Source organism: Chrysochloris asiatica, unplaced genomic scaffold (assembly GCF_000296735.1).
Source record: "Chrysochloris asiatica unplaced genomic scaffold, ChrAsi1.0 scaffold00430, whole genome shotgun sequence".
Classification (NCBI taxonomy): Eukaryota; Metazoa; Chordata; class Mammalia; order Afrosoricida; family Chrysochloridae; genus Chrysochloris; species Chrysochloris asiatica.
The window spans coordinates 696,442-717,512 of NW_006408948.1; the positions used below are offsets into that span (position 1 = coordinate 696,442).

The 21,071-nt window shown below is 37.0% G+C and overlaps 1 protein-coding gene across 1 annotated transcript in view; it reads right to left on the bottom strand.

Moving 5' to 3' along the window:
• LOC102811747 (chromosome unknown open reading frame, human C5orf42) overlaps nucleotides 1–21,071 on the bottom strand; it is a 190,709-nt gene that overhangs the window by 75,052 nt on the left and 94,586 nt on the right. The window contains 7 exon segments of the mRNA XM_006876934.1: nucleotides 384–573; nucleotides 3,602–3,681; nucleotides 11,126–11,208; nucleotides 12,522–12,691; nucleotides 13,295–13,443; nucleotides 15,161–16,103; nucleotides 19,348–19,648. Coding sequence (XP_006876996.1) covers nucleotides 384–573; nucleotides 3,602–3,681; nucleotides 11,126–11,208; nucleotides 12,522–12,691; nucleotides 13,295–13,443; nucleotides 15,161–16,103; nucleotides 19,348–19,648 — 1,916 coding nt within the window.

Below are 21,071 nucleotides of genomic sequence, written 5' to 3' on the forward strand. Positions count from 1 at the left end.
AAGGTACTGGAAGAAATACAGTCAAAATGCTCCTTAGATGTCAGGATGGCCAGACTTGATCTCTTATATTTCAGCCATATTATCAGAAGGGACCAGTCCCTGGAGAAGGCCATCATGCGTGGTAAAGTGAAGGTCAGCGTAAAAGAAGACACCCCCAACAAGATGGATTGGCACAGTGGCAGCAGCAAGGGATTCAAGCATAACAACAATTGTGAAGACAGCACAGACCAGGCTTTGTTTCTTCTGTTGCGCATATGGTAGCTATGAGTTGGAACCTACTCTAGGGCACCTAATAATAAAAACAACTTGTAGATATTTGTTCATATTTTAGAATCTTAAAATATCATACATAAATTTTATTGTTTACATATTGATATGCTCACCTGAACTAATTTAAACATTTCATCTTGGAGCAGCTGCCTAACAGAATCCGAAGTATCTGGTAACTGAGCCCTGGGTTCATTTCTCTGGTTCTTGCGAGGTGATGAAGCAGAATCCAAAGCAACACTATCTTCACTTGATATGAAAGGTGGAACTGATGAAGATTTATCTTTAAATGCAGAAGCCTGTGCACTATGTAGAAGTATATAAATTAAAAACACACATTAATGAACAACAACAACAAAAACACAAATTAGGTACATATAACTTATATATAATTTTTCTTCTAATGTAAAAGTTACTCTGGTAGTTTACAGGAAACATGAACATTAGAGTTGATCTCTACTGAATAGGCTTCACCAGCCACCACACATATCTGTCAGCAAAAATTTTTCACCTGAATGTCTTTAAAAGAGGCATGTAGTGTCTAGTCAACTATAGTCACCTCCCAAAGGTGTTTCACTCAGAACACTTCACACTTTTCTTATCCTTGCCTGGCCCCTGTAGACATTTGAGTTGGAAACCAGCAAAATTATTCTGGCTAACTGCACATGTAATTTGATGTGCTAATAAGTTTTGTTTTGTTTTCTTTACTAAAATGAATGACCCAGAATAGAGTTGGAAAAACTGGGCACAAAAATATTTAATAACTCTAAGACTGGTAGAGCTCATTACTACTTATTGGATCTACATGCGAAACAATAGTATTTCTAAACCACAGAGTATACATTTATAACAAATCTGAAGAAGAAACACAAATTCTCATTGAGAAAAATAAAGCGTAAAGCAAGGGTTTTTTCTAGTTTCAGTTTTCTGTAAACAATTTTAGGATCAATTCCTTGAACACAATAGATATACTGTTTTCTAAGCAAATCAATTCCATAACTAAAGTAATGGGGCAGAATGACTTGATCATTATGTTTCCAAAAATAAAGGACTATATTAAATTGCATTTAGATTACATAACCCTTTCACTAATAGTCGCCTTTTGCAGAACATCTAATGTTTTCAGTGGAGTTCTGGTGTAGTGCTGCAGATTAATGCACTGGACTGCAAGGTCGGTTTGTACCACAAGGTTGGCAGTTCAAGCTCACCAGCTATTCCTCATAAACCCTACACAGGGTCGCTATGAGTCGAAAATGATCAGACGGCACTTAACAACAGCAATGTTCTCAAAATAAAACTTTAGTTAGAAATCCACAAAATAACAGGTATTAAAAAAGGTATGCCTATTTAAGACAGCTTTACTGGGCTTTACTTTCAATAAATAGGAAGGAGATTTACTATAAATCATGTAGAATTTTTCTTCAGTTTTACTATATCATCTTCCTGTATTTTAGCAAGGAGCTCTGGTGGTGCTGTGGGCTATGCACTGGGCCCCTAACTGCAAGGTTAATGGTTCAGTCACTCTGCAGGAGAAAGAAAAGGCTGTCTGCTCCCATAGAGTTACAGTCTTGGAGGCCCTATGTAGGATCACTATGGTTAGAAACAATCCAATGGCTGAGGGATTGCTTTTTGGACTTTGTATATAGTAGCAAGACTCTTAAACACTAAGGACTCAGGCTGCCATACCTTTCTCTCTGCTCAACCTCTGAAAAAAGAAAATCAAAACATGTAACTGGATGAATGTGTCCTATAAGAGAATTAAAGCACTTCAAACAGTGTTAGAAAAGTGTTAAACAAAAAACAAACTCACTGTCGTCAAGTCGATTCTAATAGTGACCCTGAAAAGGGTTTTTGAGGCTGTAAATCTTTATGGGAGCATAAAGCCTCATCTTTCTCCTGCTCTGACCTTGCAGTTAGCAGTTCATTGCTTATCATATAACACCACCAATGAGGTTTACAAAGAGCAACCACGCCTTTCAGTAATACATCCATCAGTTCCTCCTTTTTTTTTTTTTCCTTCAAGGTCTCAGAAACGTAGACCCATCAGTGTTGCTCTCTCAGTGCTTCATGAACTTTCATTTTATTCTCATAGTTTTTTGTAAAAAGACATTTAGTAACTATAGCAAAAATACTTACCTAGATATCGCTGAACTTGGACTTGGATCATAGAAGGAATGAGGAAGGGTATGTTCCGAAATTAAACAGGCTTCAATCATACTTTAAATGTAGAATAATATTTGATTAGGAAGCAAGGCATTCTTCAAATTATCTAAAGTACAAGTGATCTAATTCTCAGACATCTTAGAGTGTCAAACATCTTCTATTCCTTTGTCATGCTTAGCTCATAATCATAATCTAGTTACACCTGTATCCATAGCAATTAGTAACAGATTCAAACAAAAGTTTATTTGACTTAACATTTTAAGTATGCTGATTCAACACACTATATGAACACTATTAACTACTCAGCAACACAAAACAATAGCACTGAAAATGAAGAAACATGAAGTTAGCTATCATCTCAAATTTCACTTACGGAACAAGCAGAATACTAAAGAGCCCACTGAAACATTTAAAAACTATAAAGTCAAGTTTTCACTACCAGAAATATCAGTATTACTTGCAAAGGCAAATAACATTTTATATATACATATACGCATGTACTTTTCATTCTAAAATATATATATGTATATATATATACACACACATACATATATACATACATGTATCTATATATATATATATACATACATATATATATACACATATATTCTTGTTAATTATCCACAGAACTGAACAAAATTTGTGTACTAATAATCTAAAGTTTTAAAAATTAAGAAATCATGTCTAAATATACAAAAACTAAAGCTGCCTTCCATTCTCATTGAAGCAATGTAGACAGGCTAGCAGAATATATTCACATCATAGTCCTAATCGACTGTTGGCAGTCATCAAGCCAGAAAGTACAAGTGAAAGGTTGCATGGATTATGACTCATAATTTTTCTTCATTTAATTTAACAAACATGAAAAGGTGGTTTCCTAAGTAGCATATGAATAAACCTTTTTCTATTTACAGCAACATTTTATTTTAATGAGGCTGATAGTAATGGAAAAATCAGCAGCATTTAGATACCATTAAATCATGGGCTACCATTAGATCATGGGCTACCATTAGATCATGGGCTACCACTGCTATAAACTGAAGTTAAAATTTCATTAGAAACACAATAGTGCCATTAGAGATATATTGTAAATTACGTAAAAAGCTGAAAGCTTTATTTAGTGAGGTAAGCAAGTCCGTTGTAATAGCACCCATGCAGTTTTCCTCCTTACCTTTTCTGCTCAGTGAAGTTTTTTGCTATATACGTCTCCAGTGGTTTTTCTTTTGAACACTGAACCTCTTCTGTAGAAAGCTGTTAAAATAGTACCCAAAAGGACAAAAGATAAAACAAAAAGCTAGTACAGTCTCCAATGCTTTGTTTCATCTTTCACATACTCTAGAATAACAATATAAAAGCAAGTGAGATATTAAACATTAAAAAGTATTCCAAGTCCTATTCTGATCATATCTTTATATTGTATGAATTGCCTTTGGCCCATCACTCTGACCTAGTAAACTTATGAAAACACAAAAACAAAATATGTAGTAAACTTATATAATATAAATCATATACACCCCTCAGTATACAATTAATGGCTCTGTAAAAACAAATATAAAATTATGAAAAATGAAATCACTTTTAAAGCATTTTATTTAAATAATTAGGAAGGGCTATGTTCTACCTTCATTTGCTAATGGGGCACAACTCAAAATGAAGAGAAACAGATGTAAACATCCATTGAAAATTGGGACATGGAATGCATGAAGTATGAATTTGGGGAAATTGGAAGCTGTCAAAAATGAAATGGAACGCATAAACATCAATATCTTAGGCATTAGTGAGCTGAAGTGGACTGGTATTGGCCATTTTGAATCTGACAACCTCATGATTTACTATGCCGAGAACGACAAATTGAAGAGGAACGGTGTTGCATTCATCGTCAAAAAGAACATATCCAGATCAGTCATGTGGTACAACACTGTCTGTGATAGGATAATATCCATGCACCTATAGGGAAGCCCAGTTACTACCACTATTAGTCAAATTAATGCACCAACCACTAAAGCCAGTGAGGATGAAATAGAAGAATTTTACCAACTTCTTCAATCTGAAATTGATCAAAATGCAATCAAGATGTATTGTTCATTACTGGTGATTACAATGTAAAGATTGGAAGCAAAGAGGAAGGAACAATAGTTGGAAAATATGGCCTTGGGGATAGAAACGATGCTGGAAAACGCATGATAGAATTCTGCAAAAATCAATGATTTGTTCATTTCAAATACCTTCTTTAGACAGCATAAGAGACGACTATACACATGGACCTCACAGATGGAATACATGGAAGTTAAATTGACTACATCTGCAGAAAGAGATGATGGGAAAGCTCCATATCATCAGTCAAAAGGCGGCCAGGGTCAGACTGTGGAAAAGATCATCAATTACTAATATGCAAATTCAAACTGAAGTTGAAGAAAACGAAAACAAGTCCACGAGAGACAAAATATGACCTTGACTATATCCCACCTGAATTTAGAGATCATCTGAAGAACAGATTTGATACATTAAACACAAGACCAAAGACCAGAAGAGTTTTGGGATGACATCAAGAACATCATACATGAAGAAAGCAAAAAGTCATTAAGAAGACAAGAAAGAAGGAAATGGTCAAAATGAATGTCAGAAGAGACACTGAAACTTGTTCTCCAGCGTAGAGATGCTAAAGTAAATGGAAGAAATGAGGAGGTCCAAGAGCTGAACAGAAAATTTCAAAGATCAGCCCAAGAAGATAAAGCCAAATATCACAACAAAATGTGCAAAGATCTGGAATCAGAAAATAAAAAAGGAAGAATGCACTCAGCATTTCTCAAGCTGAGGGAAACGAAGAAAAAATTCAAGCCTCAACTTTTGTTATTTAAAGATTCATTGGGCAAATTATTGAATGATACAGAAAGCATCAAGAGAAGATGGAAGGAATACACAGAGTCATTGAACCAAAAGGAAATGATTAATGTTCAACCATTTCAAGAGGTACCATATGAACAAGAGCCAATGATAGTCCACAGTGCATTGAAGTAACTGGCAAAGAACAAGATGCCAGGAATGGATGGAATAAAAATTGAAATCGTTCAGGAAAGTGAGTCAGCACAGGAGGCACTCACTCATCTCTGCCAAGAAATTTGGAAGACAACTATCTGGCCGACTGATTGGAAGAGATCCATATTTGTGCCCATTCCAAAGAGAGGTGAGCCAACGGAATGTGGAAATCATTGGACAATCTCTTTGATATCCCACGAGAGTAAAGTTTTGCTAAAAGTAATACAGAAACGGCTACAATCATATATTGACAGAGACCTTCCAAAGGTTCAAGCCAGATTCAAAGAGTACATGGAACGAGGGATATCATTGCTGATGTCCGATGGATCTTGGCTGAAAACAGAGAATATCAGGAAGATGTTTACCTGTACTTTATTGACTATGCAAGGCTTTTGATTGTGTGGATCATGACAACCTATGGACATCATTGTGAAGTATGAGTAATCCAGAACACTTAATTGTGCTCATGAGGAATCTGTACCTGGACCAAGAAACAGTTGTTCAAACAGAACATGGGAACACTGAATGGTTTAAAATAAAAAAGGTGTGTGACAAGGTTGTATTCTTTCACCATACTTATTCAACCTGTATTAAGCAAATAATATGAGAAGCTGGGTTATATGAAGAAAAACATGGTATCAAGATTGGAGGAATACTCATTAACAACCTGCCATATGCAGATGATACAACCTTGCTTGCTGAAAGTGCAAAGGACTTAAAACATTTACTGATGAAAATCAAAGAGCACAGCCTTCGATATGGAGTACATCTCAATGTAAAGAAAACAAAAATCCTCACCACTGGACCAATAAACCAATGGAGAGAAGACTGAAGTTGTCAAGGACTTCATTCTTCTTGGATCAACTATCAACACTCACAGAAGCAGCAATCAAGAAATCAAACGACGCATTGCATTGGGCAAATCTGCCTCATAAGACCTTTTTAAAGTGTTGAAAAGCAAAGATGTCAGCTTGAGGACTAAGGTGCACCTGACCCAAGCCATGGTATTTTCAATAACTTCATAAGCATGTGAAAGCTTGACAATGAATAAGGAAGACCGTAGAAGAATTGATGCTTTTGAGTTATGGTGTTGGAAGAGTATATTGAAAGTGCCATGGGCTGCCAAAAGAACAAATAGACCCATTTTGGAAGAAGTGCAGCCAGAGTGCTCTTTGGAGACTAAGATGGCCAAACTTCATCTCTCACACATCAGACATATTTTCAGGAGGGACCAGTCACTGGAGAAGGATATCATGTTTGGTAAGGTGGAGGGTCAGAGAAAGAGAGGAAGACCCCCAACGAGATGGACTGGCTAAGTGGCAGCATCGATGGACTCTAGCGTGACAACAGCAGTGAGGTTGGCCCAGGATCGGGCAGTGTTTCGTTCTTCTGTGCATAAAGCCACTATGAGTCAGTACCGACTTAATGGCACCTAACAACAACAACAAATGTTCCACCTGCAAATTCCGTGTATGGTTACAGTTCTGAGAACACTAATACATAAACGTGTATATATGAGGGGGTTTCAAAGTTTACAGACACTGAATGATTTTGGAAGAAGAATAGACTGTATATATATGTGTGAGTATGTCTGTGTATATACGCATATGTGTGGTGGAGGTGGTGGTTAGGTGCTGTGGGACTCACAGCGACCCTACATAGTATTTCTGAAGCTATAAATCTTTACAGGAGTAGAAAGCCTCATCTTTCTACTACAGTGGAACCACTGATAGTTTCGAACTTCTGACTGACCATCAGATTAGTAACCACTGCTGACCAACTTGCAACCAGAGCTCCTTATATATACACATATCATGGTGTGGCACTGTAGGATTAAGCCTTGGACTGCAAGGTCAGTTTGAACCACAATGTTGGTGGTTCAAACTCAAAAGCTAATTCTTGGAAACCCTATACAGGGTTGCTCTGAGTCGGAAAGACAGCACTTAACAGCAACATACATTTATACACCCCACAGACATACAAGAGTGTGAAAGAAGCTATTGGTACTTAAGTATTTACCTTTCCTGCAAACACCATTGTGAATGTGGTGGTGCACAGAGGGCAAAATGTTAAAAACTTAGATATTATCAAATATCTTAAGGCAATGAGTAGCTGAGCCTATGGGCTCAGGACCATAGTCTCGGGACACCATGCATATGGTCAATATGCATAACATAATCCACAAAGGCTATGTTCTATATCCTACTTTGGCAAGTGACATCTGGGATATTAAAAGCTCATGAGCAGCCATCTAAGGTAGCTATTGGTCAGTCCATGTGCAAAAGAACAAAGAGCGATGAGAATTAAAGATGCTTGCAATCAACTAATCCAATGGACTAACGGAACATGTGAACATCAGTTTCCAAGACTCTGAGACCAAAAGTACTAGATGGTGCCCTGCTACTACTACCAACTGCTCTAAACAGGATCACATTAGAAGGTCCTGGATACAGTGGCATAATGTGTAGAGCAAAACTCAAATTTATTTTAAAAAATAAGTAAAAGACTAGGTTTACTGGTCAGAAAGAGACTGTGTCCCTCAACTACCCTTCAGGTCTGGAAAGGAATATACCCTTTCTCAGTGAAGCAGTATAGAGGCATGTAGGGGAAACAACTTTCAGCCAAGCAGTAGATAGGTATACAGGGGGAACAACACCACTAGTATGAATGATGGAACGGTCCAGGATTCAAAATCAAAGGGGCAACATGTACCTAAGCACAATGGTGAGAAGGGATGGGATATAGGAGCCCCAGGGAGGAAGTGGGACTGACTATTGTTTCACTAAGGAGAATGCAATCATTTAAGATGAGACAAAGCATATGATCTGTAAAACAGATAATCCTGTCTGTAAGCCTTCACTCAATTCACAATAAAAAACTAAAAAGAAAAAAGTTTGTGGAAAATGGAATTGAAAGGTAATGGAATTTTTCCACAATCTTTCTGAAGCCTCCACATATGACAAAAACTATACCCTATTCCCTAAATTATACTTTTTAAATAAAAGATATTAACACAGACCGGCAGGCAGGCTTGTAGTATATACCCTTTGGTTGGTTGATGATGCATGGAGGGGACTGTAACCATGGCAATGAAACGATATATGATAGGATGAATGTAAAACTAATGTTCTCCCATGTAAACTATCACATAATGCACAATAAAATATTAATAAATAAATAAATAAAGTTATCATCACAACTCTTGATCACATTAATTTACTAAAGTGGCTTATGAAATGAAAATTTCTTTGCCTTAGACTACTAGACATTTTGGCAATAGCAGAATTTTAGTGGGAAAAAAAATGCTACTTGCCATGCCTACATTCTATAAATAAGTCTACTTCTTGTAGCTGAGTGTCATCAAGTCATTCCAACCCAGAGCAACCCTGCATAGGGTTTCCAAGGAACAGCTGGTGAGCTTGAACTGCCAACCTTGCGGATCAAATCGACTTTGCAGTCCAGCATATAATACCACAGCACCACACCAGGACTCCTAACAGTCTATTTATAAGAGATAATATGATAACCTCGAGGACATTATGCTGAGTGAAATTAGTCGGTCCTAAAATATTGTATGAGACCATTATTGTGAAAGCTTAAGAAAAGGTTTCCATTCTAAAAGAAACATTCTTTGATGGTTAACAGAGGGGAAGGGAGGGAACAGTAATTCACTGACTAGAAGGCAGACACATGCTAGCTCGGGTGTCTGGGATGGCAATATACAAGGAGTGGGAGGGCAATACACAACAAGAGGGAAGGTGGCAGATGAGCAATGAAGAAAGGGGAAGACTTAGGGAAGTATGCATGGGCTAACTGCGATAGAGGTAAATAGAGATTTATAAACAAACTTGGAACAAGTGCTCTGTGAGTAGATACATGCATTGAGACATACACTGAATGGGTAAAAGAGGAGGGAAAATGTTATATATTTAACTGTCTTGTGGCTATTTGTTTTCTCTGCCTACTATTGAAAAATAGACATTTATGTGGGAAAGAAATGGATACTGGGAATGAGGATGACAGAAAGTTTGCAAGCTCACCTTCAGCCTATACTGGATTGGGTTTACTACAAGGGGAGGTAAAATTTGCCCTAGAAAATAGGCTTCTTGTTAGGCCTTTGTAGAGCATGGGGCCTAAGATGGAATCTTGAGTCCCAACCAGAATCTTCTGAGTTCCCACTTGAAAATACAAGTAGACCAACCCAAAACTGCTGGAAAAACAGAGATTCTTATGGAAAGAAAGAACTGCAAAACAAACAAACAAACAAATGCAGACTGTTTGGCTGTTTGAATTTTAAGCAAGCAGTTTGCTTTGCAAGCATCAAGGCAAGAAAAAGCCCATCAGGTAAAACCTCCTTATCAGACTGAAATTTAAAGGGAATCTGATAGCTATCTTGCTGGTGACTATCTGGGTCTACTTGTGAGTAGAATTGGGGAAAATGCAGCAATGAAGACATGGGCTGAGTTTGGCCTTGTTCCACTGACACTCATTGACCTTGAGATGAAAAAGAAAAGAGGAAGGCCTGGCTGTCTGAAATTTAGGAAGATGTGTGAACTTCTGAGCCCATGAGCACTCACCTAACCTCTGAAGGCTAGGGCTGGAAGTGAAGCAGCTAGCTGATCTGAAGTGCAGGGAACTCCCAAACTTGCAGCTAGTACCCATTTGACCTATCTTGGATTGCTAGTTGACCAGAACTTGACCCGAGGAAGATAAACTTGTTTGATAATGTGAAAAAGTACAAACTGCTACAATTTGACAAATTAGACTTTTGCTTATGAATGCAGTGATTGAAAATTCAAACTGGAATGGAAAGATTCTTCATATCAAGGAACAACCTTGGTTCCTAAGTGTACTGAGTTGATAGAGATGAGAAATTTAGACATTGGATATCAAAAATGGGGGCTAAAAGGCATGAAGTGGCTGGTTTATAAGGCTTCCTGAGTATGCTTCATTTCAGAATAAGGGGAGCAAGGTAGAATTTCAACTGAATAATTTCCTGCTTTTCCAGATGAATCTGGTGAAAGGGAATAAGAGACCACAGTGATAGGATTCCATGACTCAATTGTGAGTAATTATTAGCTGGATTAATTGTGACGATCACAACTGTAGTTGTAGAAGATGTACAACTAAAAGGGGGGAGTAGTTAATCTTTTCTTTCAGGAACAGATGATCCCAGGACCATCAAGAAAGAAGAGCATGAGTGAAACATGAGATCCCTACCTAGAGAATCACGACAGCAGAGACAGTGGCATGGAGAGAAAAAGCAGTTATGGGCTCTAGGCCCATGGACTGAGAAAGGCTGTGGGCCTGTGGGCAGGAGGCTGGATTGCAGAACATATAACCCTTTGGAGATTTAAATGAATATATATATGTTTTTGTTTTGTAAGTATACATCAAATATTTTTGCTTTGTTCATGTTGTTGCAGGGAGAGGATTGTAATCATTGAGATGAAACAAAGTATACAATTTGCTGAATATAAATCTAATGATCATGTCTGTAAACCTTCACCAAATTCACAATATAAAGTTGAAAAAATTTTTTAACATTCTAATAAAAAAAAAGAGAGAGAATATTATATCTTGAGTAACACTTAAGGCTAATTTAAATAGTACACAAAAATTGAATTAATTTTACCCACTAATGATTGACTTGACTTACTATTTCTGAACTCTGTGGTAATGTCTGCATGTATAAAGCAATACTGGGACTTTTGAGACTTTCAACAGGTTCTTTGATGTGTTCTAAATGAAAACAAAAGAAAAAGAAAACTAATCACTTGAAAAATAATGTATTGACTTTTTCAAAGGTGCAGAGAAAATCACAAGAAAAATTTAAATGGCAGGAACATTTTCTATCCTTATCACAAAAATATTTTTAAAAACACCTGGAGACTATCCCTTCTTCATCAGAGGAATTCCAAATGAGCCTTGGGAGGTCTCATATCAATGCTTATAACTCTATAAAGCTCCAAGAGTTTCTGTATTCGTTAGTAGATCCTGTCTTAAGAAAGACTTCCAGGAGTTTCATTGAGATGGTTAATAGAAATGAAGAGACCTATTATAATTACATAAGACAAGAGGCACAATAATTGTAAAAGAGCTTCTTGTTGTTAGGTGCCTTCAAGTGGGTTCTGATTTGTAGCAGGTCCATGTACAACAGAACAAAACAGTGTCTGGTGCTGGGCCATCCTCACAATAATTGCTACATTGGAGCCCACTGTGAAAACACTGTGTCAATCTATCTGTTAAGGGTCTTCCTCTTTTTCGCTGACCCTCTACTTTACCTAGCATGATATTCTTTTCCAGGAATTGGTCCCTTCTGATGACATGTCCAAAGTAAGGGAGATGCAGTTTCACCATCATTGCTTCTATGGAACATCATGGCTATACTTCTTCCAAGACAGACTTGTTCGTTCTGACGGCCTACAGTACACTAAATATTCTTCATCAACACCATTAATTCAAAGGCATCGATTCATTTTTCTGTCTTCCTTACTCAAGGTCCAGCTTCAAATGCATATGAAAATATCATGGGTCAGGCGCACCTTAGTACTCAAGTACATCATTTGATTTCTTCACTTTTGCTTCCATGGACATTGATCGTGGAAGTAAATGAAATCATTATGTTGCTTAATGGTCCAGTGTGATGATTTCTGTTTTCTTTATGTTGAGGTATAATCCATACTGAAAGTTGTAGTCTTTGATCTTCATTAGTAAGTACTTCAAGTCCTGTTTTCAGCAAGCAAGGTTGCATCATCGGCATGGCTCTTCCTCCAATGCTGATGCCATGTTACACAGTAAAGCTTCTCAGATTATTTTCGCAGCATGTACACTGAATAAGTGTGGTAAAAGGATATAACCCTGACACATACCTTTCCTGATTTTAAACCAGGGTATCCCCTTGTTCTGTTCAAACAACTGTCTCTTGGTCTATGTATAGGTTCTACAGGAGCAAATTATACAAACTTAGATATGAGACTAAATAAATTATCCTAAATTATCATTATCCATCAATATCACATTAGTAAAGCCAAAGATTATCTAAATGAACTGACCTTCATAGTCTGATGTATGCATATCCACTTCTTCCTGTGTGAATGTTTCTACTTCTTCTAAAAGATCCTCATCAAGGATGTTTCTAAGTTCTTTTTCAGGATCATGAGTGACAGATGTAATCTCATTATTGATTTCTTTTGTTTCAGGTTTTTTTGCTTTAGCTGGCATTCTATGGAGAGAAATGCAGCAGATAAAATAATAACCCCTTTGTAGGGACAAAAAGTTTGAGTTCATTTTATTTGGTTTTTGAAAACAAAGAACTTAGTTTTCATATTTATAAAAAAACCAAAGCTTTTTTAAAAAAATCATGTACGGTGCAAACTAGAAGCTCAATAAAAGGTAGCTCAGTGAATGACTCAATATCTTAGTTCTATTATGATGAAAATAATTTCAAATAATCTAGATTTTTTGCCAGACTCACAAAGGAATATTCCTGCTATAAAGGTTTTGGCTTTGGTGTTCAAAGATATATTACTTCATATGTAAAAATGAATTAAATGATTAGTGCAACTTCCTCTGACATGGGAAATTAATCAATATAAATAAAGAAAGGGAAATTTCAGGATATATCATCTCCTCTCTCAGAAGATAAAAAGTAGGCCAACAAGGATAAACTATAATCTGCAATGAATTGCTACAATTCAGAAAGAGCTCACTTTCTGCTCTTCTACTCATTCCTTTCAATTTCAAAAGTTCAATGTTTCCCTTCAAGTCCAAACATCATCAATTCATGTATTTGCTATTAAAAGAAAGGGTAAAACCAGAAACTTACTTTGAGATATACTGCCAAGTTTCATTTCCATCATGTCTTTCCTCAGTTCCACCTTGAGTTGATAGAGCAGCTGAGCAGCCAGCATCTGCTTTGCTCTCGTGATCAATATTGGGACCAGTCTGATATTTAAAGTAATGATTCTCTAGAACCTAAAATGAACCACTTAGAGCATTTAATACTCATTATTGAACTCTTTATTTTCCTGCTTATTTAAAAGTTATTCACATTATCTACAAAACTCCTGATTTCTCTTCTTATTCATTTATCAAGTAATTACTGTATAGTTACTACTTAGTATTTACTGCTGAAGCCATGAATAAGTCTTTATTTCACCTCCAAAAGCATCTCTGGCCACCATTGTTTACAGGCCACAATATGATAGCAATAAAAATGTAATGTTGCTTTATTTTATTCTTTTCTACTACAATGACATTTAGTAATTATTTCGAAATGGTATATGCATTGGACAAAAATGCATACAGCTGAAAATACAAGAGCTATCTCATCTGTCCCTTACTTAGATATTGTTGTTGTTAAGTGCCATCAAGTCTGTTCCGACTAATAGCAAAGGAGCAACTGGTGAGCTTGAACCACCAACCTTTCAGTTCAAAATGACTTTGCAGTCCAGCACATTGATTCACAGTGCCACGCCAGGACTACTTAGAAATGTAGGTAGGAAGTACCTAGAAATACCTAAGCTTCAGTAACAAATACCACAATATCATATAAAACTACCTTAGGATGACAAAAACTGGTCTCAAAAAACTCCCCACAAAAACAAAACAAACTCATACAAACACATACTTCAGACCCTTCAAACAAAAATATACTATTTTAGAAAGAAGGCATTTAAAAATAGAACGAGTTTAGGTATCACTGATATTTTCAAAATGTTTTTTAAATGCCTATCCCAAGTTATTTTTGCCATGAATATTAAGAACATTTTTTAAAGCTTTCCATTAAATTTATCTACATCTTTTTTGTTGTTGCTATATCAACTACACAACAGAAACTATTTTAAGCAAAAAAATATATTTATCTTGCAAACAGTTAAAAGATTACTACATGCTACTGACTAAAGAGCAGATAGCTAATGATACTAACCCATGTACCGACATCCATCTGCCTCAGCAGGCTGGGCTTTCCAATGACTTCCAAATGCTAGTGTGTCTTAGAGGAACCCTGCTGACACAGTGGTTAAGTGCTTAACTGTTAACCAAAAGATTGGTGGTTCAAAACCACCATCCATTCATGGTAGAAAAATGGAGCCTGCTTCTGTACAGATTATAGACTTGGAAACTCTATGGGCAGTTCTAGTCTGTTTTAGAGAGTTACTATGAGGCAGAACTGACTCCAAGGCAATGGGTTGATTTTGAGTTTAGTCTTTGTCTAAACCAAACCTGAAACTTAAAAGGGATGTAATGTAAATGTTGGCATCCTGGTGTGGCACTGCAGGGTAAGTAAAAGATTCCAAGACCAGTTTGAACCATAAGGTCAGTGGTTCCAAGTCACCAGCCGCTCTTCGCAAACCCTATACGGGGTAGCTATAAACAGGGTAGCCATGAGTTGGAAACCAATAACAATATATATGTAATATAACTTTTTAAATCACCTAAAGTTACCTTCTTCTTTCTTTCTTTTTTAAAAACACAGTCTCAAAACTTCACAGCACTTTTACTATAAAATTGGTTTACTCTTAAGAATTAAAGGAGTCAAGAAAAAATTTTAAAATAAAACAAAGACTCCACATGAAATGGACTGTAATAAGCACTGTAATTAATTCTTAGTTACTTAGTGATTCTCTGATAAATAGAATTTTAAAATAAGACATATCAATTTTATGTAATACGTAATTCTAACACTCACCTTAAGATTGGCATTTTTTGCTTTATATGTAGCAAAATAGGGTTGTCTTAGAAGCCATAATGATGTAAGAATGGCACCTGTAGATGTCTTTACACGAATTACTGGACTGGACTCCCATAATGACTCAGTGATACTGGCATCGCAGAGTAGTCTTCTATCAGACCATCTTATCATCCATTCCAGCAGCTTTCCAATGCTGCCAAAGCTCCTACTCAGTGTTAGCGAAAGAGCTTCTTGATAATTAACATCACTGTTTTCAACTGCTTTAAAAATGAATCTTCTCGTTGTAATGGAACGGGGAGTCCAGAAAACAGGGGTTGACAATCTGTGGACTAGAGGCTTCTCTCGGTTTTCATTTTGATTTCTGTAAATTGACTTTTGTTTTAAACCAAACAATCCACTCTTGGCTTCATTTTTATTGACTTCATTCAAAGGGTTCTCTACAGAAAGTCTGACTCCTTGATTAACTAAGAGTGAGGCAGACAGTGCCTGGCTTTCCAAATTTAAGGCACAGTCATTGCTTAAAGAGGGTGGATTTTCAGATTCATCTGACTCAGGAGCAACAACAAAGCAAGAGCCTGCTCTAAACAAATTCTGGCTTTTGGTTTTGCCTTGACGTCGTTTTAATGTCGTATGCACATCAAAAACTAAAGAATTAAGTTCATGTTCTCTAAGATGTGAAGAAAAACTGATTAGAAATGGAATACCAGAATCACTGGAAGTAAGTAGGTCTCTTTCAAGAACATAACTCATGAAGAGATCAAGGAATTTAATATATTCATCATCATCACGTTCAAATTCCCAAACACCTATTACCGGAACTGTGTTTTGTGACAACTTTTCATTATTTTCTTTCCTTTTAGCATTTTCTTTCTGTTTATATGTTTTCTTTTTATCATTGAGCTTACCAATCAATGTTAAGTCCACGTGGTTTGAAGCATTTCTATAGCAGAACAAAATTGAAAAAGATAAAAAATAAAAAGTCATTTGATCACTAAAATTCATCTTTAAACTTACAATATTCTCCCCAGTGATTAACAGATATATCTTGGATTTCTGGAGTCCTGGTGTGGTGCTGTAGGTTAATGCAAAGGACTATAAAGTGGGTTTGAATTGTAAAGTTGTTGGTTCAAGCTCACCAGCCACTCCTAGGAAACCCTGTACAGAGTTGTTATGGGTTGGAACTGAATCCAAAGCACTTAACAACAATTATCTTTTAATTTAACAGTAAACGGGGTTGGGGTTATACATTTGATTCATATAATTGATGTCATCTGAAAAAAGTTATATTGGCAAAGATATTTTTACAACAAAAAACATAGTTTTGCACAACCAAAGACCTTATGGGATCTGGTTCACTGGTTTGGAGGTTTAGGGTCATGGTTTTATGGGACATCTAGTTAATTGGTCTATTTTTTTTTTTTTAAATCTTTTTTTTTAATGTTTTATTGTGAATTATATGATAGTTTACATGGGAGAATATTAGTTTTACATTCATTCTATTGTATATCGTTTCATTGCCATGGTTCCAATCCCCTCCATGCATCATCAACTAACCAAAGGGTATACCCTGCAAGCCTTCCCTCTGCACTCCCCCTCCCAGTTTTCAGCACACAGTCGCTCTCCCTCTCTGGATCTAAACTCCCCAGCTGCTCCATCGCTCTACATCATCGTCTCTGCCTCCATCTCAGGGATCGCTGCTTCTCTGGGTAGAGTCCGCTCTCGGCTCTTCTCCATTGATTGTCCTAGGGACCCCTGATTCTAGACTGGAAAGTTAATCACTCCCTTCCTTGCTATAAAACATCTACCTTTACATTTCCAAATTGGTCTATCATTTTTAATGTTTCTGTTCTGTCTCCTACTTTGTTGCATACTACCTGGAGTCTTAAAATTTGCAAGTGGCCATCCAAGGTACAACAATTGGTCCCTATTCACCTGAAACATTAGTGGAAGAAGGAGAGTCAGGAACAGGAGGGGGAAATGGTATGCATGGTTAATTGCCTCCAAGAACAACTGCCTCCTTTGCTATGAGAACAAAGAACTGAATGGTTATCATTGCTGAACGTTTTGGTCAAAGATTTTATAGAAGACTTCTGATTAAATTGAGGGGAAACACTGAACAGAATTCAAATTCTCATGGAATGCAAACTTCCCAGAGCCATTAAAGCTGGATGAACCCCAAAACCATGGTCCAGAGATACTCTTTAAACCGTAAACCAAAAATAACCTAAGGATCCCTTAAGTCTTCTTTGGGCCAACATTGTTAAGTTCTATCGAGTTGGTGCCAAGTCATGGTGTGGCGCTATGGGTTAATGAGCTAGCCTACAAAGTCCATTTGAACCACAAGGTCAGAGGTTCAAGCTCACCAGCTGCTCCTTAAAAACCCTATACAGGGTCACTATGGGTAGGAACCAACTTGACGGCACTTAACAACAACAACAACATAGGGTTTCCAAGGAGCAACTGGTGGGTTTGAACTGCTGACCTTATGGTTATTAGTCCAGTGTTTATCCAAGGACTCCAAGCCAACAACAATTTAGTAAAGAAAGTCTGCCTTAAGTGTTGTGATCTTTTAAAGAGTTGTCTGATGAACTCAAACAGATAACAACACAAAAGGTTAGTGATAATTTGATAAAGGCCAGCAAGAATGATTGTATAACTTGAAAAATGTAATCACTGTCACTAAAATGTACATGCAGCAATTGGTCACTCAGTTTATGTTTTGCTGTGTGTATTTTCATCAAAAATAATAAAAATTTAAAAATAAGTAAATGAGATGTTAAACTGAATGACCTCTAAGTTTTCTAGAGCTCAACATTCTATGACTCACCCCCTCCCCAAATATATCACATTAATATTAAAAAGGAAAAGTGACATGTGTTCATGGAAATTTCACTATAAAACAAAATGGAAATACAAGCCACCAATATACAGCTAGAAAAATCCTGAGTTTCTCATTTCTCCCTCTTGTCTGCCTCCCTTAGCAACCCTTATACAATTTGTAACAAGAATGCCCTCAGGATTCTTTTCCACAAAAAAGTTGAAAACGTTTTTTAAATACTCTCAGCTGCTATCAAAGCTATGGTTAAATTTTCAGCATTTAACTGCTGTTCCAAATCACTTTTACATATTTTCCTTCCAGCATGCTCTGTTAGAGTTGAACACAGATCCTTGGTTTCCTCAAGAAGAGAAAGTTTCATGTTAGGCATCTAGGTTGAAGACATCACATCTCTTTTTACAAAGTATGTTCTGTAATCAACCTTCAGGTAAACCTGTGCTAACATTTAAGCACTGCTGTTTTATAAAATAAGCACAACATTTACAATGTGATTATATGTTTATGTGCATATATTTTTGTAGGTTGTTGTTGTTAAGTGCCGTCGAGTCAATTCCGACCCATAGCGACCCTGTATAGGGTTTCCAAGGAGCAGCTGGTAAGCTTGAACCACCGACCTTGCGGTTCAAACTGATGCATTAGCCCACATTGCCACATCAGGTATTAGATATAAATTAGGACTCTTTGGTGTACCACTGTAGGATCAGCACTGGACTGTGAACCACACGGTTGGCAATTCAAACCCACCAGCTGCTCCTCAGAAATCCTATACAGGGTTGCTATGAGTTGGAACCAACTCTACGACATTTAACAACAACAACAAATATACAGTTTAAGCAGATGCTTAGAGTAGTTGGGATTATTATTCTTAAGATTATGGTTGATTTACAATCTTTCAGTCATGAGAAGGATAAATTACACTGCAGATACTGGAGTTATAAAGAAAAAAATAATAGTAACAGACATTTAGATGATAAGCAAGAATTTCCCAACAATTTATGAATGAGTTTCAAATAGGAAACCCCTAAAAATTATATGACTAACCCAATAATCCCCAATTTCTATGTCTAAAGACTACTAAAATAACTAAAAGTCTTTCAATGGCCTATAGAATGTATCGATTCAATTTCCTAGCTCAGTATTATTTATAAATGCGTTTCAAAGGTACAGTTTTATTTTATCCTCCTAATGTCATGAGTAGAGAACATTGTGCTTATCATTCACTTTATGAACAGTCCAGTCAGGGAGGGTGGCTGGAACCAGAAATAAGATCATCAGTTACATAAAAATATGTTAAAACATTATTTCTCACAATGGGAATGAATGTTAGCTACTGAGAACTCAGTTTTACCTTGGACAGAAATGTGTTCTCTTTTTTTTTCCCACTGACAAAGCTTCAGAAACAGTGTCTGCCGTATCAGCATCACTGTGAACCAGAGAATTCCCCAGTTCTGTGAGTGTACTCCTGCTCATACTAGTCCCCAAGGAAAACCTGTCAAAAGCTGGAGCGTCATCTGGTTTTTCTTCTTCAACTGGTTCCCAAATATTCATCTCAAAAGAACCTATATTTCTCCACACACGCTTTAGAGCTTTCACCCTCACTTTGTGGATAGAATGCATGAGAACAGACATCATTTCCTCACTTTGAGGACCTAAAAAGAAAAAAAAGAGAAAGTCTTTCATCTCATTAAAATATTTTAACTTAAGACATGTTGTTACTGTTGAGGTAACTGCTGGTGAGTTCAGACTCATAAAGACACTATCTATGTACAACAGAACAAAACAGTGCTAAGTCCTGTGTCATATTCATAATTGCTGCTTTGTTAGAGCCCATTGTTGCAGCCACTGTACCAATCCATCTTGTTAAGGGTCTTCCTTTTTATTACTGTCCTACTCTAGGAAGTGGTTTCTCCAAAAACATGTCAAAATTATGAGAAACAAGGTCTCAACACCATTGCTTCCAGGAAGCAATCAGCGGTACTTCTTCCAAAACAGATTTGTTCATCACCCTGGCTTTTGTTGTTGTTGTTAGGTACCATCTAGTTGGTACCAACACATAGCGACCTTATGCCCAGAAGAACGAAACACTGCCCGATCCTGGGCCAACCTCACTACTGTTGCCACACTTGAGTCCATTGATGCTGCCACTTGGCCAATCCATCTCATTGGGGGTCTTCCTCTTTTTCACTGACCCTCGACCCCACCAAACATGAGCTCCTTCTCCAGTGACTGGTCCCTCCTGAAAATATGTCCGAAGTATGAGAGATGAAGTTCGGCCATCCTGGCCTCCAAGGAGCACTCTGGCTGCACTTCTTCCAACATGGTTCTGTCCATGGTAATTTCTGTCCTGGCAATCCATGGTAATTTCAACGTTCTTTATCACCACCATAATTCAAATGCAACAATTTTTCTCCAGTCCTAATTCATTGTCTATATGTTGCATTTCTATTAAGAATGCAAGGTGACATCTTTGCTCTTTAGCACTTTAAAGCTGTTTGGTGCAGAAGATTTACCCTGTGCAATATGTCATTTCATTTCTCGATGGCTACTTCAGTATGGTTGTTTTTTGTTGCTAGGTACCATTGAATTGGTACGGACTGATACTTAAGCACAACAGAACAAAATACTGCTCAGTCCTGCGCCAACCACGCAGTCTTTGTAACACTCAAACCCACTGCTGCTGCCACTATGACAATCTATGTAATTGGGGTCTTCTTTTTCGCTGACCCTCCTCTTTACCAAACATGGTATCCTTTTCTAGGGTCTGGTCACTCCTAATAATGTATGAGATAGAAGTCTTGCCATCCTGGCTTCTAAGGAGTATTCTGGTTGTACTTCTTCCGACACAGATTTGTTTGTTCTTCTGCCACTCTAAGGTGCTTTTAATATTTTTCTCCAACATCATAATGCAAATGCATCAATTCTTCTATGGTCTTCTTTATTCATTGTCCAACTTTCACATGCATATGAAGCTATTGAAAATACCATGGCTTGGGTGAGGTGAACCTTTGTCCTCAAACTAACATCTTTGCTCATGAACACTGTAAAGTGGTGTTGTGCAGAAGATTTGCCTAA